Source organism: Orcinus orca, chromosome 6 (assembly GCF_937001465.1).
Source record: "Orcinus orca chromosome 6, mOrcOrc1.1, whole genome shotgun sequence".
Taxonomy (NCBI): Eukaryota; Metazoa; Chordata; class Mammalia; order Artiodactyla; family Delphinidae; genus Orcinus; species Orcinus orca.
Genome location: NC_064564.1, coordinates 78,942,772 through 78,970,674, shown reverse-complemented (window position 1 = coordinate 78,970,674; position 27,903 = coordinate 78,942,772). Strand labels below are relative to the sequence as shown.

The following is a 27,903-nucleotide window of genomic DNA, read 5'->3' as shown; positions in this document are numbered from 1 at the left end:
TGGCCCACCGCTCCCAGGCGTTATCACTAAATCCCAGAGCGAGGGCAGGGCCTGTGGCCTGAATGAGTTGGGGGCAGGGAGAAGGTGCCAGGCTGACAGAGCGCTAGCACGGGGGCCGGGTGGGCGTGGAAGCAGCGGGTCATCCTGGGACTGCAAAGCTTCCAGGCCAGAGTGTGAGCAGCGCTCCCCAGGGAGCCTATGACGGAAGCTGATAAGGATGGTTGTGACTGGAAAAGCGGTGTCAGTCAGTCCTAGAAATTTAGGAAATCCTGCATGAACAGGGCTACACGGGTTTCTTGACTCAACTTCCTAGAGCGTCTCAAGAGCTCCGGTGAATCGTGAAGTCCCAAGAGAATAATTCATACAGGAACAGAGTTTTCCCCAAATGCACGTGGCTGAAAAACCCACTGCATCTCTGGGATGAGTCTTCTAGAATGCCCACTGAGAAACCCCGGGACTGCCCAAGGTACCAGAGGGGCATGTGTGAGGGGAAAGGCACCGCCTGAGTGGGAAACAGCATCTCACAAAGGTGGCGAGGGTTAGGAGGGCGCAAGAAAACCGCAGGCAGTCGGCAAGCGAAGACAAGATGCTCATTTCAGCGGTGTCTGCTCCAAAAGACAAACCAGAGACAAGAAGGGCGTGAAGAGTGCATCCTGAGGTGAGACAAGCCCACAAAAGAGTCACTAGGCCTCTCCTGACTGCCTAACTTTTAAATAAAAAATTAATTCTAAATTTGCACACGATTAGGAAAACTAGAGTAAAAATATGAAGATCTACCCTTCCACAGAGGTGGTTGCCATTAACAGTCTTCTGCACATTTTCAGGATCAGATACACAAATGTGTATACATGTATATATGTGTGTTTCCACATGTACATATATACATATATAGTATTTACAAATACAAACATTGTGGGTTTCTAAGTGGGATAATAGACATGTCCTTTTCTACACCTGCTTTTTCCTTTTGACCTGATGACGTATCAGGTCATCTTCCCAGTTTGCTCACAGACCTTCCCCGCTCTCCACGCACACGTTACTCCATACCACGGATGGATCTTAATTTCCTTCACCAGACCCCTCCTGAAGGACACCCGGGTTGTCTCTAGATTTTCCCCGTTAACGTAAGTATCCCGCATTGGACTTGCGGGTGCCCAATTTTGTGCACACTTCTGTGCAAGGCAGAGTACTGGCAGAGGGCAGGTGCCTAGAAGTAAAAGTCTTTGGTCAAAGAGCAGCAGAGTTTTGAACTTTGATGGACGCTGCAAACCTCGCTCCAAAATTGAACACATTTTTTTACTTAACATACCCAAAGTGTGTTTGTTCCCTTGCCTACACCAGATGTTATCAGTCTTTAGAATTTCTGCTGATCAGAGGGGAAGAAAATCCCATGGTTTTAATCTGCATTTCCTAAAGAAGTTGGCCCCTCTTCATTCATCTATTAACCAGCTGTGTTTCTTCTGAGTTGTTTGCTCATACAGTTAGAAACCACCCCCTGCCTTTTTAAAATTTCGTTATCCTTTTTCATTTATTTGTGGGTTCTTCTCTATATCAACAGTAACCTTTATATGTTAATACGTTACCAAACTTTTGTGTCTGTCATTTTGTTTTGTTTATGTCTTGAACTGTAGAAAAGTTTTAAATTTTCATGTAATTAAATATCTTTTACTTTATGGCTTCTGGGTTTTATGGCTTATTTAGGAAGGCTTCTGTAATCCCTACACTTACACAGAAATTCTCTCCTGTATTTTATATTTGCTACTTGCATTTAGTTGCATTTGCATCTTTTCGATGGACTAGAATTTGTGTATGCTATGATGCAAATATCTAATTTCTGTTTAAATGAATTATCAATGCTTCAATCAGTCAATTAGACAAAAAGTCACGTTAGACTTTAAAACTGTCTAATTTAAAATGCAATTCTCAAGTAAACATGGACCAGTTTCTGGACTTTTCCACCGATCTGTCTTTCCCTCTGCCAGTGGCTTTATACGTTAATAGATCATATGTTAACATTACATTTTATTAATGTTAACATGTATGTTTAAAATGTTTCATCTATCCTTTTGCACTAACTTTTTCGGGTGAACACTGAACTGACTTCTAGATATTTACTAATTTTTGTGACTATTGCGAATGGGATCTTTCCTTGTTTTTTATTGTTATTTCTGAAGTATGGGAAAGTAACTGACTTTTACATATTTAGACATCACTGATCACAATTCTGAGCATGATCATTTCTAGTTTTTCCACTGATTCCTGCATTTTGAAATAAAAAGTCATTATCATTTGTGATTTTTGTTGGAACCAGCACCCTTGACTCTCCCCATGTTCTTATCCTGCCTGATCCCACTTCCCCGCTGCACCTGACCCTAACCTGTCTGTGCTGCTGTAAAACACTGTCTGTTCACAGGGTTGTGATGACAATAAAATGTATTCATAGCTGTAAAGCGCCAAGGGCTCTGCCTGCTTTATTTTATCTTGGGGTTGTCACTAGACACATCACATGCTTCCCTCTCTTTCCTAAGGTCTGGACCCCACATGAAAGTGAGAAAAGGTGACCTCAGATGTAGATATGGATTTGATCACTTCAACAGCTTTATATATTAAAATTAATATCTAATACACATTAAACACGATGTGTCAGGAACATCCTAGGTGCTTTCAATAATAACCACAAATACTATTAAGAGCTAACCCTTAAGGAATGCTCCCTAAGTGCCAAATACGGTTTCTGGTGCTTTACACAAATTACCCAGTGCAAGAGCCCACGTTCTTAACGTCTACATTACATACTCTTTATTCACACGCATTCTCATTTAACTGCTCACCTCCTCTTCGGGGCCATATTTCCATAGCAAAGAACTTCCTGAAAACCCAAGTGCACACAGAGACAACTAGTGAGCGTCCAACTGCTAACATAGAGGAGAGAGGGAGCAAAGCCTGCTACTGACCCTGGTGACAAGGTCCCAGAGGAACACCATGAGCCGGATGACCTTTTCTGGGCAGGCGGCCCAGGGGGTGAATGGAAGTTCCCAGAAAGAGGCTTATTCGGAAGAGGATGCAAGTTCGGGGTCAAGGCTGTTCATAAGTGAATGAGGAGTTTTGCATGGGAAGGTGATGAGATTCCTCAGGAGATGACCTGCCTGCCACATTGGCTTCGACAGGCTGCCTTCTGGGAAACGCCAGGTTGGGTGCTTGCAGTTAAAGGATCTCAACTGCGGGGAGAGAATTCAGGGGATTCTTGGTGTTCCTCCTATGCTTTATTTTGTTTTTAATTTCCTGGATTTCTCCTGGAGGCATCACCATGCTTCCTGTCCTCCCATTTTGTGCCTTCACATCTCCCGAGAAATATATGGAGCCAAAAGCTCATAGAAAATTGGTCTCCCCTCCACAACAGCTGCCACGTGCTCTTACTCACGTTCAGATCCTGATCACTCTTATGGAGCCAGGAAAGGTGACTTATTCTTCTGGGTATCCCCAGAGCCTGGAACAAGGCTAGCACAGAGGAGTGTTCAGGCGCCATTGGATGGATGGATGGATGGATGGACGGACGGATGGACGGATAGATGGATGGATGGATGGGTAGACGGATGAATGGGTGGGTGGATGGATGGGTAGATGGATGGGTGGGTGGATGGGTAGATAGACGAATGGATAAATGAGCTAGTGAATTAAACATGTCTTCAGACCTTTCCAGACTTTCTTTCCAATCCCAGCACGAGCCGTGCCCTTCAGGCAGCCCACTCTCTGTTCTCCAAACACACTACTTTCTTCCCTCAGTGCTTTGCAGAGGCCATTCCCTGCCTTCCTAAAAATTCCTAAAAGTACTTCCGCCTTCCTCTCTGCCTAATTCTTACTCCTGTCCAAGGCTCAAGCTCATGTAAAAGCCCTCCCCTTCGCCTCCAGCCAAAGCAGTATCTCCCTGCCCCCAGCTCATGGCTCGTTATTTAGCCCTTGGCCATGAACTCCCTGGACCATCTACTGCTGATCACACACGTTACAACGCCTCCAGTCAGCGCTAGTGGAGTACCCTGGCCTCCTCTCTCACACGTCAGGCTCTAAAGTGGAAGATTCCCAAGGGCCAAGCCACAGAACCACAGAGCAGGCAGAAATGCACAGTGTGTACCCCTTCCCCCAGATGGCATGTGGAAGAGGACCCCAAAGGTCAAGTCGTTCAGCCAAGCCAGACTCCCTGAGGGCTTGTGGCTGGGGTGTCATCACACGCCAAGAACTCCTAGGAGCAGGCAGGCATTTAAGGGCAGAGGGGACAGCAGCAGTTAGGCCTGTCCCAAAAGTACAACCCTACCCACGGATGCTTACGGAGATGTGTCAGCAAATCTTGGGTAAAACGTACAATTCTAAGGCAGGATTGAGGCACCATTTTTTTGTCCTACAAGGCCCACTAAATTCTTCAAAGAGTGAAAATTCCCTTGTTATGGTCAGCCAGATATTTTTTCTTACAACACACTGAACTCCAAAGAGTAAAGGCCGCTAAGAAAGGGGTCCTGGCTCGGCAAATGAGTGTAAGTGTTTACGCATGTAAGTGTATAAACACACGTGCCTACAGAGCATAAAGTCTGGTCCTCCCACAGCTGTCCCCACCTTGAAGGAGGGGAAAAACAAATGAAAACATCATCTCTCAAGCTCCTTGTGTGCCAGGCACTGTACTAGGTACTTTATATCTGGCATTTTGGTGACAGGTCTGTTGTAGGGGGTTGAACGGTGGCTTCTGCAAAGGTTTACCCACGTGTTCACCTCCAGAACCTGCGAATGTGACCTAGAAAAAGGGTCTCTGCTGATGCAATTAAGCTAAGATCTCTAGATGAGACCAATCATCCTGGATTATCTGGGTGGGCCCTAAATCCAACGTAAGAGACAGAAGACAAGACACACAAGAAAGGAGGAGGCCATGTGAAGGCCTCTCAGAGGCAGAGACTGGGGTGAGGCAGCCACAAGCCAAGGAATGCCTGAAGCCCCTGGAAGCTGGAAGAGGCAAGGAATGGATTCTTCCCTGGAGTCTCTGAAGGGAGCAAAGCCTTGCTGACAGCTTGCCTTTGAACTCCTGCACTCCAGAACGCTGAAAATAAATTTCTCTTGTTTTAAGCCACCAAGCTAGTGGTACTTTGCTCTGGCAGCCCTAGGAGATCAATACAAGGCCCATACGCGCTCTGGTGTTGGTCCAGCGGTCAACACATGTTCATGAGTCAATTCGTCACAAAAACATTTAACTAGGAGTCAACTCATACCAGAGCCAATTCCATTCACCAACTGCAGGCCTGGGAGGGGAGCGTTTGTCCTGTAATAAGTGAAAGAGTAAACTTTCCTAAAAGGGTAAATAACCCAGGGGAGAGGCCAGGAGTGGGTGTTTATACCAAGGGTCTCCAGTGAGTCCTGAGGTACAGCTGAGAGCTTCCAGCAAGTACGTGTTTTGTCCCCAGGGGACATACAGAGGAGGTGAGGCTGGGGAGAGGGGTCTGCCCCGGGGTCTGTGGTGTGAGAAACGTTACCACCCATTGGGAGACAAGTTCCAAAGCCCGGGATTCCTGGGAATGGGATGCAGGAGGAAAGACTTACCTAACTCATGCTCCTGAGGAGTACGGTGTATCAGCGAAAGGTGGCTGCATCCAGGTTCCAAAAGGACATGGCATATACACATTTTTAAATTCACAAGAGGCAAAATGTGAGATAAAACCCCATCAACTTACACATAGAATCCTTGAGAATTATCAACAATCTCATAAATCATTTGCGATTTGATGGAGCTAAGCTTCTCCATGGCTGCTGCACCGCCGTTGTTCTTAATCCACTCCAGGACCAAGCCCATGACATAGATGCTAAAATAAAGAGTAAAAAATACATATATCCACGTAGAGAATGGACTTGAGGATACGGGGAGGGGGAAGGGTAAGCTGGGACAAAGTGAGAGAGTGGCATGGACATATATACACTCCCAAATGCAAAACAGATAGCTAGTGGGAAGCAGCCGCATAGCACAGGGAGATCAGCTCGGTGCTTTGTGACCACCTATAGTGGTGGGTTAGGGAGGGAGGGAGGGAGGGAGATGCAAGGGGGAAGAGATATGGGAACATATGTATATGTATAGCTGATTCACTTTGTTATAAAGCAGAAACTAACACACCATTGTAAAGTAATTATACTCCAATAAAGATCTTAAAATATAAATAAATAAATAAATAATTTTTAAAAAAATACATATATCCATTGAGTTCAGCTTTGCACAAGTGGAAAGACACCCAAGCAAAAAGTCTGAAGTCGTACTAAAACAGACTTAAAGACACCATTAGACAGAGACAAGATGAAAGTGGGCCATGTGTACACCAAGGACAGGAGCGTGTCACGGAGCAAAAACGAAGATCAACCCAACTCTAGGCCCCTGGGGGCCATTCAGAAAAGAGGGTTAATTAGACTCTTCACTAGAGGTCACATCGGTGCCCACCAGTCCAGCCCAAGCCCGAACGCAAACTCTTCATGACACCTGGAACACAGCTCCCTGTCTCCACCCCTGCTGACATTTTATCCCTGCCACAAGCATCCTCAGACATCTAGCTCCCCACCCCCACCAGTTAACTCTTCACTTTCTGAACGGCCAGAGCCCGCTGCCCACACTTCCCCTAGTTTTTACCACTGGCTCTTTATTCTCTACTCCTGGGCGCCCTGTCTTGGACCCTGCAGTCCTGGAAGGCTGGAAGCACAGCGTTCACCTTTCCTCCCACAAAGCCCCGGCGCACAGCCCACCACCGGGCGGAGGCAGGGTGGCAGAGTGCCCAAAAGCCTAGGCTCCAAGTCCTAGTCCTGACTCTAGAACCAGTGCTGCCCCGACAGATTACCCAGGATCAGTCACCCCAGGGATCCAAACCTCGACTTTCCCACCTGGAAACAGGGAGGCCTGCCAACCGACGGTGGACACCCAGCATTTCAGCTGCCCTGCCCTTCCTAACTCCACCCAGCAGGAGGACCCAGCGGGGTCCCTTGCTCCCCTGGTTTCAGAGTTGAGCAGGGGACTTAACTGGACCAATCAGAGCCCTCCATAGGCTTTTCTGAATTGGGAATGAGAAGAGGCAGAATTGTGTGTTGGTGAAACGGTGAGTTATGAGGTAAGAGCGACAAGGAACATTTGAAGGAGGCTCATCTGAGACACAGGAGTGCAGATGGCGTGGGATGTGGTTCCAGGAGGACCCGCCGCACCTCGGCCCTGCATAGAGCTTGGGGGCATCGTTTACCGAGCCAGAATATCAACTCTGTCACTTAGAGACCTCAGTGCTCTTGGGGGGACTGCAGGAAATGGGTTGGGTGAAGGGCTTAGTGCAGGGCTGGCACATGGCAGGTGTACTATGTAGTATCTTTACTAGTTAAGTGCTCAAAACTAAGCCCAAAACACAAGACGTTGAAGAGCAGCGGATGGTTTTCCCAGTGATCTTCTGAAAGCCCCTCTGCTTAAAAAGGTGCTGAGGGGACTTCCCTGGCGGTCCAATGGTTAAGACTCCTCACTTCCACTGCAAGGGGCACAGGTTCGATCCCTGGTCAGTGAACGATGATCCCACATGCCACGCGGCACAGCCAAAAAATTAAAAAATAATAAAAAATAAAAAGGTGCTGAGGGCTCTCTGTGCACCTCACTGAAAGCCCACGGGACAGGAGCAGAGGTCTCCCGGGGAAAAGAGACCATCCTCCTCGAACTGGGAGCGTGGAAAAGGTCCGTGCTCAGCAATGGCCTCTGTATGAGTGGGACAAAGGTCCCCCATAAGAATCTGTGCAAACTTAGTTGCTGAGCATCAATGTCCCGCAAAGATCTGGGGTGGGGACCCCCAGACACAGCTGCCTCCTCGTTTACTTACTAACATGACAGGGTGGGGAGGGGAAAATGCTTGAACACCAGAAGCTTGTCCCAGGGAAGCCCAAGATACCTGACTGGCTCGTTCACTGCCTCCAGGTGCGTGGAGAATCCCGGTGTTTCTACCCCAGAAGGTAGCAGAGCCCACGCTGGGCTGCCCAGCGGGCACTGGGCAGGGAACAGGCAGCACCCAGAACCATACGGTAGCCCCGGTGGAAGCTTCCCCAGCCTGGCTCCCCAGACAGCCCTGGGAGGAATGAGAAATGGCAGCTAGGGGCAGTGGCGAGGAAGCTCAAAGCAGAAAACAGTCTCTGAATAATTTACAGCCTCGGCTGGAGCTCTCTGTATAAGGACTGAGAAATCAGAGGAGCAAAGGAGAAAGAAGAAAGTAAGAGAGGGGAAGGACTGTTCAGCGGTCCAGGACTCTCCCTTATATTGATCAAAAAAATCCGAGGCCAGAACTGCCATTATCCCGCTTTACAGATGAGGAAACAGGCAGGCTCAGACAGCTTAACTTGGCTAAATTCATCTAATAAGTGGCTGAGAAAGCCAGGATTCCAACCCCAGATGGTCCGACTCCAAAGCCCCAGCTCTTTCCACAGTAACAAAGGCCTCTGGTTTACTAGGGGCTCCAGGACCCTCACCCACTCTCTTACCTGCCAGCGGGGCAGCCAGGCTGGCACCAAGCCACAGACACAGCTGCCAAGAGCAGCCGCTCCAGGGGCATCACAGCACGCGTGCGCGTGTGTGGACGTGTAGGCATGTGTTCCAGATACGGTGCTGCCCTCCCACTTCTCTGTTCCGTAAGGTGCTCTCGAATTTCCATCTAACCCCAAACTGCTCACTCCCCCACAAACCACAGCCACACACCCTGCCACGTGATCCAATCACAGCGAGCCACCTGCGGGTGGCTGCCGGTTCAACAGCGCTTTCTGGAAGCCGAGCTTCACTTCTACCTGCAGCTCTGTTACCCCAGGGTTCCCAAGATGCTGCTATTTGATTCATCAAATCAAGGCTGCAGCAAAGGCTCAGGCCAGGTCCACAGTCCAGCCAGACCTCAGCACCAACACACTTCCCTCTTGCTGTGTGACTCACCCCTATGCCCAGACTCACTGCCCACGCTCTCTGGCTAATCTTTTGTGTGTGTGTGTGTGTGTGGTACGCGGGCCTCTCACTGCTGTGGCCTCTCCCGTTGCGGAGCACAGGCTCCGGACGCGCAGGCCCAGCGGCCATGGCTCACGGGCCCAGCCGCTCCGTGGCATGTGGGATCTTCCCGGACTGGGGCACGAACTCGTGTCCCCTGCATCGGCAGGTGGACTCTCAACCGCTGCGCCACCAGGGAAGCCCTCTGGCTAATCTTAATAAGATCCGAGCAGGCACAGTCAGCGGATAGCCCACCCATTTTACACGCTGCCCAGAACCAGCACCTTTAGCCTTGGTCTACAAAGCCTCAGCGTGAGGTACGGGGCTCAGAGGAAGCAGGCTCTCCCGGAGACCAGATGCCCCTGGAGTGAAAGGATGTCCGGCCTTGTGAGTCGACTGGAGCTGCCGATGCATTATTAACTCACGCTTCTACCCCCATACAATCCGAAACCTTCAAAACACAGGGGCCCTAAAATGCTTATGCAGCTTTGAAACTTTGTCCCCACTAACCAGGGTTAACTTTTAACTGAGTACGGCTTCACTTCTAAAATGTCCCCTGCCCCACACAGTGCAGGTACACTGTCTCAGCCTGCGCATTAAATGACTACATGAATCACAGCAGATTCATTCTCTGGAATATCACTCAGCAATTCAAAGGGGGAAAAAAGGCAGGCGTCTGAGCTGACATGGCAGTGTTCACAGTACGTTGCTGGATAGAAAAAAGAATTCACAGAACAGCCTATATGGTAAAGTTCCATCTGCATAATTAAACATACGGCTCTGTTTGCATATGCCCTACACAGCAAGCAGTTAACAATGGTTACCCCGCAGGCTCTGCTCGCCTCAGGAATCTTTGCCAAGACCATGTGTTAATTTTTTAAGGCAACAAGAAATACTCTGTGGGCACTAGGGATTAGAAAAGCACACCAGAAAGTTCCCCGGGAAACTCTCCCTGGCTGCTCTGAAGTACTAGGCCCCCTTGGCAGCCCACACTCCTATGCTGGTAAGTAAGATGGCCTGGGTCAGTAGGGTCATTTTGTTTCTTATTAGTTACTTTACCCCACACTACAGCTAGTTAGTCGTGGTAAGTAAAAATGTCTTGTGGGCTTAGAAGGGAAGTTTAGGCATCCGTTTGCTTGTCCATGAACTGGGCTTAGTGCCCAGGACGCCCACGCCGTCCTTTATTCCACCCCAGTTCACTGCTCAGGGCTACAGGCAACTACAGGAAGGCTCAGTTCAAACCACCCAGGGCCTGTGGTCACTTGGCTGCGAGTTTAAAAGAAAAAAAAAGAGCTTCTTTTCAAACTTGGGACATTTTCCAGGGCTTCCATGTAATACAAAGTTGCAGTGTTCTGGGCACCTTATCCCCTTACATCCAGGGCCGGGGGAGGGTGCTCTGCACAAAGCTTCCTCTCTCCATTCACTGCTTGTTCTCACCGCATGAACTACAATGTTCTCATCTTGAAAGCTGAAGTACCCCAAATGAAATCTAAGTTTTTCAAGTCATAGATTTAGGGTAACTACTCAATTATACAGACTTACTTTTTTCCTTTTCTCTTCTTTCGGGGTAAGAGAAAGCAAGATACCAAGGGGTGTCTTGGGTCAGAATACCTTTAACCCAATCTCTTTGGTCCTCCACGTTTATATGACTCTGATCAAATACTGTTAGCGATCCTGCCCCGAGATGGTCTCAGTGTTCACTCTTCTGATCTGTCTGGAGAGGAAACTTCGCCCCTTTTCCACCCTTGTTTCTGAGTGTCTGGCTGAGCCCACTCTTCGGGCAGGAAGGCTCTGGGCGGGGAGTATCTGTCCTCCCCCAGCCTGTGCCCCAACCCCAGGTGCCCAGGTTGGCCAGCTGACCCGATCGGTCAGGGCCTGGGGTGGAGGCCTGCACAGGGGCTGGTAGGGGAATGACTCTCTCTGAGTCACTCACAGGAGGACTTTCTCTCAGTGCCCACCAGGTCTGACTCCAGAACTTTTTATCTCCCACTAGACAGACTGACCTGCTTTCTCACTGTTTCTGCTGATTTTTCACTCTAATACTACCCGACTGCATCTTAACACATATCCATTGTAGTTTTTAAAAATGTGCTTCCCGGTCACTCATGGAGAAGGTACCAGAGGGCGTGACAGCTCCCCCTGCTCTGATTAGAACTGCCAGCCCCATTTCAGGCCCCATTTCAGGGCCAGCGCTCTCCGCTGTGGTGGCCTCTGCGCCCCCGCCGGAAAGACTCACCTGCCTGCAAGCCAGGCCCTGGCTGCACGTTCCAACAGGTAAGGACAGACACCTCCCGCCACCTCCTGCCACCTCACAGCCTGGAGCCGAAGCTCCTTCTCCAGGGGCCCTGCACTCAGGCTCCCCAACTGTCCTGCACCGCTCAGCACGGCACTGCTCCTTTCCCAGTTGGCCGGTGGTCACCGGTTTTTCCACTGCCAGAAACCCCAGAGACAAGACGGGCAGGTGAGAGAGGTTCAGCCCTGCCCCCCAATCCCTACCAGGCACTTCAGAAGCACTTTCAACCGGGGCGAAACAGAGTGGGATTGACAGGTGACCAGGAGAGTAAGCACTGAAGCCCTCCGTGCCCCGAGGAAAGCAGGGGACACAAAGTGAGAAGCTGCTCCGGCCCATGCGAGCCGCACAGAAAACCAGCAAAAATTTCCATCAGAATTCTAACTTTGGAAAAAGCTCCTTTCCTCCCCTGGTAAATTATGTGGAAGAAATTTCCTGCAGGCAGCGCCTCAGAGGGAGGCCTCTCACAGAGCCCCAACCCCACGGAGCCGCAGCCTGGACCAGCCCGAGCCCCTCTTCGTACGCTCTTTAAGAGAACTACCATCCCTGGAAAACCCAGAAGACTCAGAGAGCTGGACTCCCAGGAGCCAACTGTTCTCCAGAGATGGGATCTTTCCAACGCAAACCCACACTGAGAGTTTTGCTTGAGAAGAGCACAAAGATACAGGGTGTGCACACCTGGGCTCTCAAGCCAGACCGCCTGGGTTCAAACCCCGGCTATGCCACTTCTTCAAGTATGGCTTTGGCTTCTTCACTTGCAGAATGGGAATAATAATAAGAGTACCCACCTCCTAGGGTGCTTGGGAGATAAAGAGGGTCATACACATCACTATTTTACATCATAGCTGCCCTGGAAAGATAAGATAATCTATAGACTCTGGCTCTTTTAATCCCCGCTGCTAAGGCTGGGGATAAAACAGAAACCACAATAATAATACAGCAGCTAACATTTATAAGTCACTGAGAGCCAGGCACTCACCAAGCACATTTTATACATATGTATTAATCATTCAATCCTCACAGCAACCAATTACTCCTGGAGACACCTGCTGCACAGATAGGTTAAGCAACTTGCCCAAGGTCACACAGCTTGTTAGTAGTAAAATCTCTCAGGCAATTGCTAAATCCTAGGTGTCACAAAGATTTTCACAAACTACCTGAGTCTGGGAGTTAAAAGATTGTACGGTGGGGTAGCCTTACTCTCCCCAAAAGTGCTGTAATGCAGCCTCTCACTCGGATAAGGGGAAGCCAGGCTAACAGGACCCCTGCAGACTGGGTGAAAAACCAGAGAGGCGTTTGTTCCAGCCAGTGTGTTAGATGCCAGGCAGCCAGCTTCAAGCAGACCCAGTAAGGAAAGAAAAAGACCAGTAGCCCGGCCTCTGAAAGTCCTTCTCCAAAGCCGCACTGGTTGTTTGAGATGCAAGCATGACACTTCATGTGCAGAAAGCTTTCGGGTTAATGGTGAACCACCAAGGCTACCAAGATCAAACAAAAACACCCCAAAAGAAAGGCAAGGAAAGCTGATCAAACAGTGCACAGAGAGGGGACAAGGGAGAGGTGAACTGGGCAGAGAATCTTCTTTTGTTTGTTTTTTTTTGCAGTACGCAGGCCTCTCACTGTTGTGGCCTCTCCCATTGCGGAGCACAGGCTCCGGACGCGCAGGCTCAGCAGCCATGGCTCACGGGCCCAGCCGCTCCGCGGCATGTGGGATCTTCCCGGACCGGGGCACGAACCCGTGTCCCCTGCGTCGGCAGGCGGACTCTCAACTGCTGCGCCACCAGGGAAGCCCTGGGCAGAGAATCTTAATAGGATATCTGGGCTATTAGATCACTGATTCGTGGCACCATGCCCTACTTTAAAAAGTCAACTAGTATTGATGGGAAATACTGAGACCTCCTCACTGGTCCCCAAGCCATACCCCGGAGTTACCTGAAGCAGGGAGGTGTGTTATACAGGGAGTTATTTCCGGCCTGCACTTTGTAATCCAGGACCGAGGGGCACTCTCTGAGGGCAAACCCCAGCAGGTCATCTCGGACGATCACCACCGTGACCCCTGCAGAGCCAACGTTCTTCTGGGCACCAGCAAAAATTGCACCAAACTGCAAAAGAGAAAGCTTGCTGTTCTAGATGCACTGGGTCATTTTTCATAAATGTAGTCAAACTTCCCAATCTCCTTCCAAAGCACAATTTTTATGAGGAAGTGACTCTATTTTAATCCCGTTCGGAGTGCATTCCCTTCTCTAAAGGAATCTCTATCCGGGACAGCAAATCGAAACTCAAGAGTTCAGAGCCTGCAGATTACAAATCTGTCTGATCCTTCTCTCCAGGGAGGGGCCAGCACAAACCCATCACTGTGGAGGCCTTGTATCTATTCGTATTCACTCTAGTATACCTCTTTTCTACGTCCAAGCCCATCTTTAAAATAAGGCTGCTGTCCTTGGTAACCTAAAGAAATCAATTTTTTTATCCATTTATATTTGTGTAAAGGGATAATCAGAAGACACTGAGAAATAATGGGATAAGCTGCCTGAGACAGAAGAAATTTTAGAAAAAAAGAGATGTTTAAAGATACTTTGGGAAATTTTTTCGTGTCAGATGTAGAACCCTCTTCCATGTCTCCCCATGAAACCTGTAGGAAAATTCAGTGGCATCCCAAGTGGGAGGAGGGGGGACAGTGTGGCTCGACAGGGAGTATTTTATAGTTGACATTGTTTAGAATTGCCAGTGCATGGTGAGTGAAAATAAAAAGCAGGATATAAACAAAATGTGTACATCCATACAACAGAATATTACTCAGCCTTAAAAAGAAATGAAGTTCTGACATGCTACCACATGGGCGAACCCTGAGGACATTATGCTAAGTGAAATAAGCCAGACAGAAAAGGACAAATATTGCATGATTCCACTTACGTGAGGTTGTCTAGAACAGCTGAATTCACAGAGACCAATAAAAAAAGTAGGATGGTGGTTGCCAGGGGCTGGGGGGAGGGAGGACCGCGGTTACTGTTTAATGGGGACAGAGTTTCAGTTTGGGAAGAAAAAGTTCTGCAGACGGATGGTGCTAACGGCTGCACAACAGTGTGTGTGTACTTAATGCCACTGAACTGTACGCTTAAAACTGGTTAAAATGGTAAAGTTATGGTAAGTATATTTTACCACAACTTTTTAAAAGGCAGGCTACTTCTTAGTTTGTTTTAAATTCCTTACAGCTATCACACCCCCCCATGGCATGCACCTGGGGAGCTGCTCAGAAATCTACATGTCATGTCTATGCTCTTGGAGCTGAGCTGGGTACAAAGCAAGGTGGGGCTCCTTCAAAGCCCCCCAAGCTTTCCTTGATGACAGCAAGTAACTCCCAAGATGCTGACAAAAGGATTTTCTAGGTGCCACTCTCAGAGGCAGATGAATTCCCCAAGGACTCAAGTGTGACCCCTGGAAGACAACGATTAACACAGGGCTGGGTATGTCAGGACGTAAACATTCTGACAACCCACACTGTCAGCCTTTCCCCATTCTGGTATATATTAAAATGTCCTTAGAGAAACCGAGAGGCTGGTTCCCCCCGACCCGTCCCCCGCTGGCGCAGGCCTCTTTTACACTCTACCTTGGAAACATCCACTGGCTTGGACAGGAAGTTTGAGGACATGTCGCAGACCAACACTGCTCCCTTCACATCAGGGATAAAGTCAAACTCCACTCCATGCACGGTCTCATTGGCGCAGTAATACACATAGGAGGCGTCCGGGCTGAGGTTCCAGGTGCTCGGATCTGGAATTTCTATCACAGGAGACAAGTTGGGGACTCCACACGTTTCCTCCCCTCTTTCCTTAGGGAGATAGGAGGCAACCAGGAATGACGCCCCGCCCCTAGCAGGGGAAGACAGATCCCAGAGCATTCACAAGTGAAAGCACCCTATCCATCTTACATTACAATCACCACCAACATCCTAAAGGGATGACCCATCCCACCCCTTTGACTGTTACTGGGGGCAAATAATCTTCAAGAATGGCATGGTGAGTATTTGGGTTTTTTCCTTGTTGCCCAGTATCCATCCATCCTATGTCCACTGACAGTTTCCTGTGTGCGTCAGCCTCCGCGACTCTCAGCCCATGTAGTTCCAGTAGAACCGGTTCCACCCACAGCCCCGAAGGTACAATGCAAATCAGGCAAGGCCGCTTGACTGATACAGAATGGGACACAGGAGACATGAGACTGTTACTGGAAATGCATGAGCGAAGGCATTGAAACGTGAGACAATATAAGGTCAGGAGCAGCTGCAGCCATCTTCTAAAAAGGAGGGGGCAGCTTTCCTGACTGTGGAGGAGACACGGAAAGACACCAGAACCGGGAGACACTGTAGGCGGCCCTTGATCAAGCCATACCTAAAGCCAAACCAGCCCCAGGGCTTTGCAGCTAAGTCAGCAGCCTAGGCATACTCTTTCTGCAGCAGCCCGTTAGTAATCTTAACAGGAACAGGCAGCCAATCTAAATGGTATCAGACTAACTACTGACAAGGGGACGAAAGAATTGCCCGGGGCAGGGGTGACCTGCTAGCTGAGGAGGGACCACCTGCCAGCCAGCATTTCACTGTCCAGCTCAGCTCCCAGCACTTACTTGTGTAACTCCCAAGTTTGGGGTGGACAATATTCACAGTCCCAAACTTCTTGGCTTCTTCCGCGGCCTTAGCTGACCAGGATCCCGTCACCACATAGTCGGCACACCTTCCTGCTTTCAGGCCAATCAGGTTTAAGGGGACAGCACTGAACTGGCCACACCCACCTCCTTGTACAAAAATCACCTTGTAGTTGTCTGGAATGGCTCTGGGCAGAAGCAGAGGTGACAGTAAACAGGGTCAAAAATTGAGAATGAGTGATGCTCTTCCAGCACTTTACCCTGGGGTGGGTACACTACAAGAACGATGGTCAAGCCCCATCTCTGCCTTCCCCAACCCAGTCATTTATCTACTCAATTCCTTGCACAGATATTTACTGGGCTCTGTGGTGGAAGCCTATGGTTACTTTTTGGACAGAGCTACTAACACCCTGCTGTTCCTTTAGGGAAGCATTGGCTGCCACTCTCGGTCCACCTGGTTCAAGGGTGGCCAATCCCAGCTCCAGGGGATGAGCACGTGACCCAAGCTGGCCAGTGTGGTTTGGTTCTGAGACCTGGATCCAAACTTCTAGAAAAGAGGAGCTGTTTCTATTGAGGGAAATAAAGAACTTGTAGGAGCTAAACCTGCAACCACTGGTGGCCATCTGGTGAAGCCAACATAAAAAAGCAGAGCCAGGAGATGGAGAAAAAGACCCTCCTGACATCATGTGAGCTCCTAAATCACTCCTGCACTTTTCTGTTATATGAGATAATACATTCCTTTCTTTTTTTTTTTTTTTTTTCCATAAGCCAAGAGCTGGGCTTCTGTCACTTGCAACCAAAAGTCCTAAAAGTATATATGTCCTGGTCCATGCTATGAACCAGGTGGACACTGGAGAAGGATCTTTGATAATCCTTTAGACCTAAGCATGTATCACCTACCCAATATATATCAAGATTAACAGCAAAAATATTTGATTGCAACATGGAAAATTAAAATGGTGATTGGCATGGCTACAGGCAGTAGGGTAAGGCCAGCTCAGGCCAGGGAAACTGGACCCAAGCCTTTGAGCAATGTCAGAGCTTGGGAACAGGTTACACAGAAGGCAGACGGCCAAGGGACAGAGCTCCAGCACAGAGGTGTAAGGAAAACACCAAAGGGCAGGGCAATGTGAGAGGGTCTTGGTCTCGCCAACACGAGGGATGGCGTGCATATATCTGGTTTTGAACCGTGCCTGCCTATATCCAGGGCTCAGGAGGCTAGCAAAGCATGCAGACAGGTCTTAGGAGACTCTAACCATGTCAGCAGCTGGGAGGATGGCAGCCCAAGGCAGCGTTCCTGGTTTATGTTATTCAGATGCAGGGCAGTGAACAAGGCTAAGAACTGGATGGAAGGACACCAGACAGAGGTCTAGGTTCAGGGGTACAAAGAAATCGGCCCATAAATTGAACCGGAAGTTCAAGCTGGAAAGGCTCACAAGCGTGTGGGTCAAATGCCATATCTCTTGGGCCAACATTCCAAGCACCCACCCCATGAAGGATGCGATTGTTCTGTGAACATGACAGGGACCCAGCAGGCAGCCCTGGCATGCTAACCCAAGCAGATGATTACCGGCTCCTAACACGGACATTAGCACGGGTTTCGAGGGCTCCTCACAAAAATGTCACCAAGCCCGCCCCATCTGAAGCATTCTATCCATGCAATTTAAAGGGAAAGTTATTAAATAATTAGTATAATTCCAATTTTGTTAATGAAACAATGCAAGGATGGACCCTAAAACGTTAACAGTGATTACCGCTGACTGGTGGGGTTATGGATAATTACGGTTGATTTTGTGAGTTTGTTTTTTCCCTAAACTTTCCACCATGAACATGCACTAGTTTTGTGAGCAGAAAAAAAACCCCACAATGTTTTGTTTTCAAGATGACCGTATTCATATTTCTATGTGAATATATTTATATAATATATAAAACCTCTCCTTTAAGCAGCAATCTATTTAAGAACACAGTTTCCTCTGGGTAAGAAGAGCAGTGCAGATAACTAGGAAAGGTCATTTGAGAAGCAGTTCCCAGAGTTCAGAACCCTTAAAATTGCCCAAAGAGCCCGTTAAAAATGAAGTTTGTACAAAGGCTCTGATTCAACAGGTCTGGATGGGACCCAGCACTTGAATTTTTTAATACTTCCCCCACGAGTTGATTCTGACAGGTTGTATGAGGCAATACTTTAAGAGCCAGTGAACTAAGTTATAGTTAATTATGCTGACAAAGATAACCACTTCTTGGGCTTCCCTGGTGGCGCAGTGGTTGAGAGTCCGCCTGCCGATTCAGGGGACGCGGGTTTGTGCCCCGGTCCGGGAGGATCCCACATGCCGCGGAGTGGCTGGGCCCGTAAGCCATGGCCGCTGAGCCTACGCGTCTGGAGCCTGTGCTCCGCAACGGGAGAGATCACAACAGTGAGAGGCCCACGTTACCGCAAAAAAAAAAAAAAAAAAAAAGATGACCACTTCTTTGTCATTTAAATCCCTTTTAAGCCAGTTTAACTTCCACAGTGCTAAAAAAATCTTTCCCAGATAAAATGATTTCAGATCTTTGAAAAAAACACATAAAATAAAAATACAAACGCAGGATGAGGAACAAATAAAAAGCATTATGTACTGATCTAGTGAATTTGGGAGAATCTTAACAAGATTATTTGTAAGAATGGAATATTCTGAACACACAGCAGAGTCTAGAAAATAATGCAACAGACACCCACGTATATGGATTACCAAACAAGAGTAACACAATTTTGTCTTTAAAATTTTAAACTTACAATAATTCCCGCACAAGGTTCTCTGTGTTGTTAATAATCTTAGAGAAATCTGATGACCTGTGGCTCATTTCTGTGGAAAGAAAAACAAGAAAAAAAATACCAGTTCAAAACCAAAGCAACAAAAGTTAACTGTAGCTGTAACTACAAAATTTGCAAATCAAATAACAAAGGGAAATGTCAGTTATTTTCCATTCAAATTGTGGGCCACACTTACTTTAAGGGAAAATCCAAACTGGTTTTCAAACTGCAAACATTTTAACCTTATTGTCACAGCACAATGATTTTTCAAAAGCGGCAATATTCACTGAGTGAGCCATGTACTAATTTATCCTTTGGTCTCTGATCACTCACATCTTTCTCACCAACAGGAATTGTATGCAAATGCTGCCCTTAGGGCATCAGCACAAAATTCCACACTGTGCTCTCACTTCACAGAAATCTAGGTGCATGTGCCAGACCCACAGGAACAAAATTTAATAGCAATGAGCACACAGTTAAACCCACAGTCTCTTAATAGTCTGTAGCCCTTGGAAATATCAAAAAAGAAAAAGAAAATTAAATTTTAAAAAAAGCAAATTTTAGAACTCAAAGAAACTTCATGAAATTATTAACATGCAAGATCTTCAAAAAAAGGCTTGTGTACTTTTCAACATTAATGAGTTCATGTTTAAGAACAGCAAAAACTGTAAAATGAATGTGAAGCAATTTTATAAATGTTTGGGCACTGTTAATGTAAACGTACAGGATCTTTCGATCTCAGATCCTATGCATAGCAAAAACCAATGATGCGACTGTAAGCTGAGACATAAATCCCTCACCAGCATTTATGTTGCTTTCAAAATTGCTTCGATCAAACATGCTACGGAAGTTATTAAAATTTAAAAATATATCTACAAAGGCCTACAGGAAGACCCAGTAGAAATTCTAGGCTTGATGATGCATTTTAATTGGTTCCCTTTGAATCCTGGACATTCACAGAATCCAAAAGTAAATCTTACCAAGAACACTAATCCCAACTCCTTTGTAGTCTAATAATTCTTTTTGTATCTCTGACAATACCTAGGAAAAAAACAAAAGAAAATTTAAGATGATTTCAATATGCTGTGCACAACTCTGGACATACAAACTGCAGTGGGGGAGGGACAGGGAGAGGATCCACCCACCAGGCCTGTGAAGAAGCTTATGTCCCTGCCCACAGCCAATTCCCTTCCTCCCCCTATCCCCACAGAGCCCTGATGATGCAACTTACACTCAAGTTGAGAGTGAAATTATGCAACGTGACTGATGCTAAGACAGTTTTTCCAAAGGTATGAATTTATTTAGAGATAAAAACTCACTTGGACTTAAAAAAAGATCAAGTATAGAAGTTTTCTGAAAATAGTTCTTTAACTGTCAACTTCAGACCTTTGGGAAAAGTCTAATTCCCTAGAAAAATGTCCCTTCCACAATTGCATTTGCACTCTGACAGCAAAGGCACAAAAAGCATAAAGTTCTGGGGGACAACAAAAAAATCAATTAGGCCCAAGTTAAGCTGATAACTCAATTTTCCATCTTTTTGGTCTGCTGGGATGGGTGGGGCGGGCAGGAATTAGGAAGCACCTGCTGTGAATTAAGGTTCGTCAGGGGTACTGATGTGCTGCACTCTCCCCTCAACAGCAGCCCTGAAGGTGATATTCTCATCCCCAATTTGCAGGTGAAGAATCTCAGCTGTGGCTCCAGAGGTACTTAGCTGTATGCCCCAGTCCAGCCCCTTGACCCATCTTGTAAGATCACTGCAATCCCATAACCACAGTCTGCCTTACAAGGACAACTGGACAGGTGGGACCCATCTTATGGCCAATCTTCCAGTGCCAGGAAATGGGTGGGGGGCAAGGCTCATTCCCTACCCCCACCCCCAAACACATAGCTCACTTTCTAGGGAGGTGCCTCATTGTTTTTTTCCCAAAGGCAATTAAATGTAAATTACTACACACTGAAAGAAAAACACCTATTTCATATATGTATCTAAGTAGATTTATGTGTATATATACATATATGCATATATATACACACATATATATATGTGTATATATATACACACACACTTCAGTAAGAAGAATAGAAAGCCCTTATCAGAGATGCATGCTGCATTGTTTACGAGTGAAATGATACGATATCTGTGATTGGCTTTAAAATTATCCAGGGGCAGAAGGGGAGAAAGTGGGTATGGGGCAGGGAGCGCTGAAACAAGATTGGCAAAATGTCCTTAGTTGTTAAATTTTGGATGGGTGCATGAATTTAGTTATATTATTCCCTCTCTACCTTTGTGTATGAGCAATCTGCCATAAAGTAAAAAGAGAAAGAAATGCTCTAAAAATGTACACAAAATAGGTGAGATAAACCCTCTGTAGAAGCATCCTGCCATCAAAGGAGGTTCCCTTAAAAGATACAGGCTAAAGACCTCATAAAACATAATCTAGGGCTTCCCTGGTGGCGCAGTGGTTAAGAATCCGCCTGTCAATGCAGGGGACACGGGTTCGAGCCCTGGTCTGGGAAGATCCCACATGCCGCGGAGCAACAAAACCTGTGCGCCACAACTACTGAGCCTGCGCTCTAGAGCCTGCGAGCCACACGTACACAGCCTGCATGCCACAACTACTGAAGACCGCGCACCTGGAGCCTGTGCTCCGCAACAAGAGAAGCCACTGCAATGAGAAGTCCACACACCACAACGAAAAGTTCATTATGAAAAGTTCATAATTTTTTAATGAAAAGTTCAATTATGAAAAGTTCATAATTTTTTAATGAACTAGAACAGACCAAAGCAGAATAGAATACAAAATTGTGCATGTTGTAGTCATTAGGCTAAATATTTCATAAGCCTTTTGTTTTAATTATGTGCAGGTACTTGCTCATTTTGTGAAATATATTTTTCATTGTGGTTACAGTCAAAAACAGTTTGCAAAGCTTCTCTAATCCTTATACTTCAATTAAATCAAGAAGACACATAAATAGCAACATCTGCCCCCCCTCCCAGCTTGAAGAGCACACAGGAGGGCATAAATCCTCCCAGGAAAATAAATAATAAATAATTGTACTACTGATAACAACTGCCTTTATAATAAATGCAGAACAAATTACACAGGAAACAAATACGCAGAAGACTCCAAAACACAGAGAGGGGAAAAAACGGTGAGGGTAGAGGAAACGTTTGCACAGCTCTGGCAGGGAATCTCACCTAAAACAGACCGCAATAACTAAGAAAAAACGAAGCCCTGTACTCTCAGCTCCTACTAGCGCTGCTCCCAGAAAAGCAAAATGTCCTTTCCCTTCTACAATTAAGATTCTCTGCTCTTATCACAACACAGAGAAGTCTCTGTCCCAGGGAGATTCTACTCAGTTCAACAGCAGATAATTGTAAAACACTTGGCTATGCACCATGTTGCTACAACATATCATCAGAGTCATCCTGGTTAGAAAACTAAAAATATAACAGCAGCGGCAGGGGTCAGTGCATCCAAGGCGCAGTAGAGACTTGGCCCCCTTCACAGCTTGGGCGGTGGGAGGGGAGAATGGATGTGGAGGGAGTGGGTTTTGGAGGTTAGGGGAGGAGCCGGAACCCGGCTGGGGGCTGGGAAGGCAGGGAGTAAGTTCCACTTGCACTTGAAAGGTCTGGTAATGGCCCAGGGGAGAATTTAGTCATTCATTTGCTCCAGAACAAAGTGAACCGAACTGGGCTAGCAGCCCAAGGCCTACCAGAATTTGAATATTAGAATGCCTTTAGGGGACACGCCAGTTGGAAAAAAAAAAAAATCTACGCGTGAAACAGAGGGGAGAAAAAAGGCTTTAGGGACGGGTGGGGTATCTGAGAGACAAAGAGGGAAAGCCTGGGCTGGACTGAAGGCTTTTAAATTTACATTTCTGAAAAGCAATGTTTCCAAGTGCTGGCTAAAGGCAACACTGCTTCCGAGGGGTCGTGCGCGGGCCTCCAGTTTGCAGTTCCCTCCAGTTAACGCAATCCTCATTCACCATTCATTCCCAGTGTCCATTCACGCATCCACTCAACACTGCCTGGTTCGCAGCACTGCGGGGCGAGGCGAACGCAGAGTTGGGAGCTTTTTGTTTTCCGCCGCGCCCCCGGCCCGGCCGGACTGAAGGCACAGCGCCGGAGTTTGCAGGTGCGCAGCGCAGCGAGCCAGCACTCCCGGGCGGGCAGGGTTCTGCATGCGGCGCACCCGTAGCCGGCGCCAGCGACAGCTGCACAAGCAAACCTCGCCGAGTTCCTCCCCCAATGTATCCTTCTAGAGGCCCACCCACGATAGATCCTAAACTGGGAGTGCACGCCAGTGCAGAGCGTTCGGGGAAATCTGGGCAGGAAGTGGGGATCCGGGAGCCCCGTGCGGGGATGCACAGCCACCCACGCGCCTGCTCCCGCCCGGACCGCACTGCCGGCGCGCGCTAGAGGGGACTTACCGAGCGCGGCAGTTTGGCGGGCCCGGGCCCGAAGTTGACCACCTGCATCAGGGAGTCCATGGTGCAGAAACGGGAACTGGGAGTCGACTGGAAAGGACCGATAGCGTGGGCAGCGCAAGTCTGCAGCCGGCGCCGACTCTGTGCTCTCTTCCAGCGCCGAGCCGGCGCCCCCATTGGCCCGCGCTGTCGCTGGCCCTGAGCTGATTGGTTCGTGCAACGGGGCTCGCATCCCCATTGGTCGTGCTCCCCAGTCGAGACTCGAGAGCAGTTGCTCCTCCTCGCGTTTACTGTTTCAACCCCTTTTTTGATCAATGCAAGGCACGCGAGAGATTGCACCATCCAGGCGGCTCGGCTGCGCGCCCGCCGGAGAACCTTGGGCGGCGAGAGGAGGCTACCCCTGCCAACTTGCGTTGGTACTTCTGCACGCTTGATGAGGCGCTTTCCAGTCCTCCAACGCGGACCCTAGCCCCTCTCTCTGGGCTGCACTGGGAGATGGCGGAGTAAATCACCCCTCACCCCCATCCAACCACATCTTCACCAGACCCTAGACTGGGCTCTGCTGCATTTGTTTGAACCAGCGGTCATTAATTCACCAAACTTTCCTAAGCACCCCCATGGGCGCCAGATACTCCAGCGGGGAGGAAGGGCCGCCAAGGATGGAATTGCAGGGTGAACTATGGGCCGGGGGTGGGTGGGTGGGGGATGAGGTTCTCTGCAAAACACCAAGGGACCAAGGGTTAAAGCAGGATTAAGGGATGGAGGTGGCCAAGGACACTGAGTGAAGCCTTGGCCTGGGAAGCCTGGATGCTTCCCAGGCAAGTCCTTTTAAGCTGCTGATTCTCCATTTCCCCTCGGGAAAAGAGCGAGCTGGAACCTGGCAATACCTCTCAGGTTGTGTAGGCGCTGACAAGCTGTGAGTTTAGAAACGTGAGCAGATATTAAGAAGAACGCGATACCCCTGAGGAGCCTCAGCCCAAGCCAGGGGAGAGGCCCAGAGCCAGGCCGGGCGCGGAGCCAGCGCGGCTCAAACTTTTCCACAGAAGTGTTCTTCTCAGAAGAACTCCAGTGGAGATCCACATCGGGTTCTGAAACAGGGAGGTCCCCTTCCTGCAAGAAAAAAGTTCCTTTGAAGTCTGGAATTTCATCTTTTTTTTGAAATGTGAATTTTGCCTTTTACTCCTTAATTTAACCCATCTTCTTATAAAAATATTTTCCCAAATCTTTGAGCAAAAGTGATGCGCCAGAAATACACACAGTGCCTACCCTGGGGCTTTCCACCACACCAGCCAGCGTCAACCACCTCAGTGAAAAGATCTGTAAACTGACAGGGCTAGGACTTTTGTTTGCTTTTTTGTGGTATGTGGGAGGGATGGGGCTGGGATAGGAGGTACTGCTTTAGGTTTGGGAGGTGGAGGGCAAAGTTTCTAGAAAAAGCTGAAATGAACAAGGTCACCACCTTCCTCAGCACCTTTATTTAGAAAATTGCAAAACTGAGTAGAGGGTATGAATGTCAGTCCATAAACTCAGGTGTGCAAGAATTGTCGCATATCCATTATTGTATATGACTCAGTGTAGACCCCCTAGCAGCTAATCTACCAGGGAAGTGGGGGAGGCTAACCTTCCTCCTTCCTGGAGTCCTTAATCCCAGGGATTTACACAGTCCTGTGGTATGGAATAGGGAGGGAAGCACTCATCCATTTGGTCCTCCTTCCCCAGAAAATGTAGCTGAGTTTTCTCCACTGTTGAAGTCTATATGCTGCTTCAGTAAATTAGCTTTCTACCACTTTTATGACCCACTGAGGAACACAGGAAATTTGGGTGGGGTCAGGGTGGCTATCATCCCATCTGCCAAGACATGCCATGCAGTCATTCCTCTGAGGGCCTTGCAGTTTCCTAGATGATATTACAGGGAAGTAAGGCACACAGACCCTCTGCCCAGGGACATGCTGACCTCTGTCTCTCTCTCTCTTCCAACTGAAGGGAATCTCTTTTGCATTCTAAGAAGAATCCATCTCTTTGTATGTTTCTTCCTCACATTCTATCCACAGACACCTTAAGCCGGGGCCACTTAGGGATAGAAAGACAGTGGTTAAGATTGTGGTGAACTGAAACGCACATGCCCATTTGTGGCAGAGCTGCACCAGCCCACCATACATTTATGCCTCCCCTTCCATGGAATAGAGTCTCTGTCAGGCTCCACATTTCACAGCTCCCCTTGCATCAAGGCAGGTCATGTGACTGGAACCCACCAATGGAATGAAACAGAGGATGTCACTTTCAGACCAAGGTGGTTGAGAATAGTGTGCTTCTCCACTGCCTTTTTCCCATTCCACAGGCTGAAATCAAAGAATCCAAGGCCCTTGGGGATGGTGGAGACACAGAAAGGAAGGAGCCCCAGTCTCTGAATTACCTGCTCCGGACTCGTTGTACATGAGTGAGAAATCAACTTCTCCTGGGTTATGCCACTGAAATCTGAAGGGCTATGTTATCCTAACTAATACACCATTCTAAATGCAACAGCTGCAGCTCAGATCCAGCTGGTTGTTGCCAGGTGAGGCAACCAAGGTTGCTCAAGCTATCTTCCCATATTTAAAGAGAAACCAGAAACCCAGATTTTTATGTGAAATTTCACAACTTTTAAACACCTACAAATTTCAGACAACACTGTACAGATCAATATTGTGAGGGGTCAGACCTAGCTTCCCTGCAGGCCTGATTCAGCCTGCTGACCACCAGCTCTCCTTCTAAGGACTGCTTTATAGTATTCTGCCATGTATTTCCCCTTATTCAACACGGAACACCCTCCTCGCCCTGCCTGAATAAAGGAACAGGAAAAGGGAAGACACTGCGGAAAATATAATCTTAAAATATTATCCTGTCACCCTCGCCTATTTTGCAGTGCAGGTGTATAAAGCTAGCTCAGGAACCCCTGCATTTCACGTGGGCCCCTCCTCTCCTAGTAGATTCTCCTGAAATGCAATATTTTGTAAATATCAGTCTTCACAGGGATTATTTATTGAGCCCTTACTATGTGTGAAAGGTGGACTTCGCTGCCATTTCCAGTCAGATTGGTGTCCTGTTTAGAGGGGAGTAGGAAGAGAAGAGAAGGCAACTCTGAGGAAGGTAGAAACCTATTTGAAATGAGGTGAGGTTATCTCTGCTGCCCTTTTGGTAGCTGGAGATGAAGATCCTTTTTCCTTATCATTATTTCCAGAGAAAATGGGGAATGGGGCGAGGGAGTCATCACAGTTTATGTAGCAAAAGAAATTAAAAGTCACAATCCTATTACACTCTTCATTCTGACCCCAACTGATAGGAAAATATATCTATCCTACTCACTGTGTTACCTCAGTTTATTTCCTCACCCTACTTTCTTATTGTGATAAAATACACATAACGTAAAATATACCATTTAAACCATTTTTAAATGTACAGCTCAGAGGCATTCGTACATTCACAGGGTTGTGCAGCCATCACCACCATCCATCTCCAGAACTTCTTCACCTTCCCAAACTGAAACTCTGTCTGTACCCATTACACAATGTCCCCATTCCCCCTCTCCCAGCCCCTGCAAACCACCATTCAACTTTCTGTCTCTGAATTTGACTGCTCTAAGTGAGACGGAACAGGACCCTATGGGGCCTTCCTGGGGACAGACCCCTGTGTCCCCTGCCTCTTGTTTGTAGAAAAGCTTTAGGCACCTAGGCCTTCCCCGAGTTCCAAAGGGCAATTTTAATATCAGAGAAGTGAGAAAATGCAGAAACAGAAGAAAGCAGTCAAGCAAGACAAAATAGTTTATCCATAAAACAAAGTCAAGGACCTTCAGCCCCTCCTCAAGGGCTGTAGATAATATCCTGAGTCATATCCTTGAATTGTTTTGCAGGTGCTAAAGCCCCCACCAGGTGGTGCACGCTGCCCACCAGCACATAGAGCCCAGACTGGTTGGAACCACAAGGTTGATGATTGACATTCCCGAAACATCACCCTGTTACCCCCCACCACCCCATCAGTCAAGCAAGCTGATCGCCTATAACCCTCAGCCCTAATGTTGCCTTTAAAAACCCTTCCCTGAAAGCCATCTGGGAGTTCAGGTCTTTTGAACATTAGCTGCCTATTCTCCTTGCTTGACACTTTGCAAGTAATGCTATACTTTCCTTCACCACAGATGGGTGTCAGTAAACTAGCTTTGCTGCATGTCAGGGGATTGAACCCAAATTTGGTTCAGTGATAAAAGTATCTCCTATAAGTGGAACATACAGAATTTGTCTTTTGTGACCAGCTTATATCACTTAGCACAATGCCTTCAAGGCTCACACATTTTGCTTTTTTTTTTTTTTCTGCGGTACGCAGGCCTCTCACTGTTGTGGCCTCTCCCATTGCGGAGCACAGGCTCCGGATGCGCAGGCTCAGCGGCCATGGCTCACGGGCCTAGCCGCTCTGCGGCATGTGGGATCTTCCCGGACCGGGGCACGAACCTGTGTCCCCTGCATCGGCAGGCGGACTCTCAACCACTGTGCCACCAGAGAAGCCCACACATTTTGCTTTTTTAAAAACATTTATTTAATAGACTATTTTTTAGAGCAGTTTTAGGTTTGTAGCAAAATTGAGAGGAAGGTACAGAGATTTCCCTCTACGTCCCACCTCTCCCTACACACACATAACCTCCCTCATTATCAATATCCCCTACTGGAGTGGTACATTTGTTACAACCGATGAACCTACATTGACACATCATTATCACCCAAAGTCCACAGCTTGCAT

The 27,903-nt window shown here is 47.8% G+C and overlaps 1 protein-coding gene across 2 annotated transcripts in view; it reads right to left on the bottom strand.

Annotated features, from left to right (window-relative positions):
• The window catches only part of LOC101279373 (phosphoserine aminotransferase), a 29,370-nt gene extending 6,072 nt beyond the window's left edge, over positions 1 to 23,298 (bottom strand). Inside the window, exons 1-7 of one of the 2 annotated variants that reach the window (XM_004285834.3) lie at positions 23,143 to 23,298; positions 19,689 to 19,749; positions 18,691 to 18,760; positions 15,903 to 16,108; positions 14,893 to 15,065; positions 13,218 to 13,387; positions 5,709 to 5,837 (exon numbers count right to left, since the gene is read on the bottom strand). In XM_004285834.3, the coding sequence (XP_004285882.2) occupies positions 5,709 to 5,837; positions 13,218 to 13,387; positions 14,893 to 15,065; positions 15,903 to 16,108; positions 18,691 to 18,760; positions 19,689 to 19,749; positions 23,143 to 23,202 (869 nt within the window). In that variant the 5' untranslated portion in view covers positions 23,203 to 23,298. The remainder of the gene's footprint in view (positions 1 to 5,708; positions 5,838 to 13,217; positions 13,388 to 14,892; positions 15,066 to 15,902; positions 16,109 to 18,690; positions 18,761 to 19,688; positions 19,750 to 23,142) is intronic. The other variant, XM_033416673.2, reaches the window with a different exon arrangement.
• Positions 23,299 to 27,903: the final 4,605 nt, after the last annotated feature.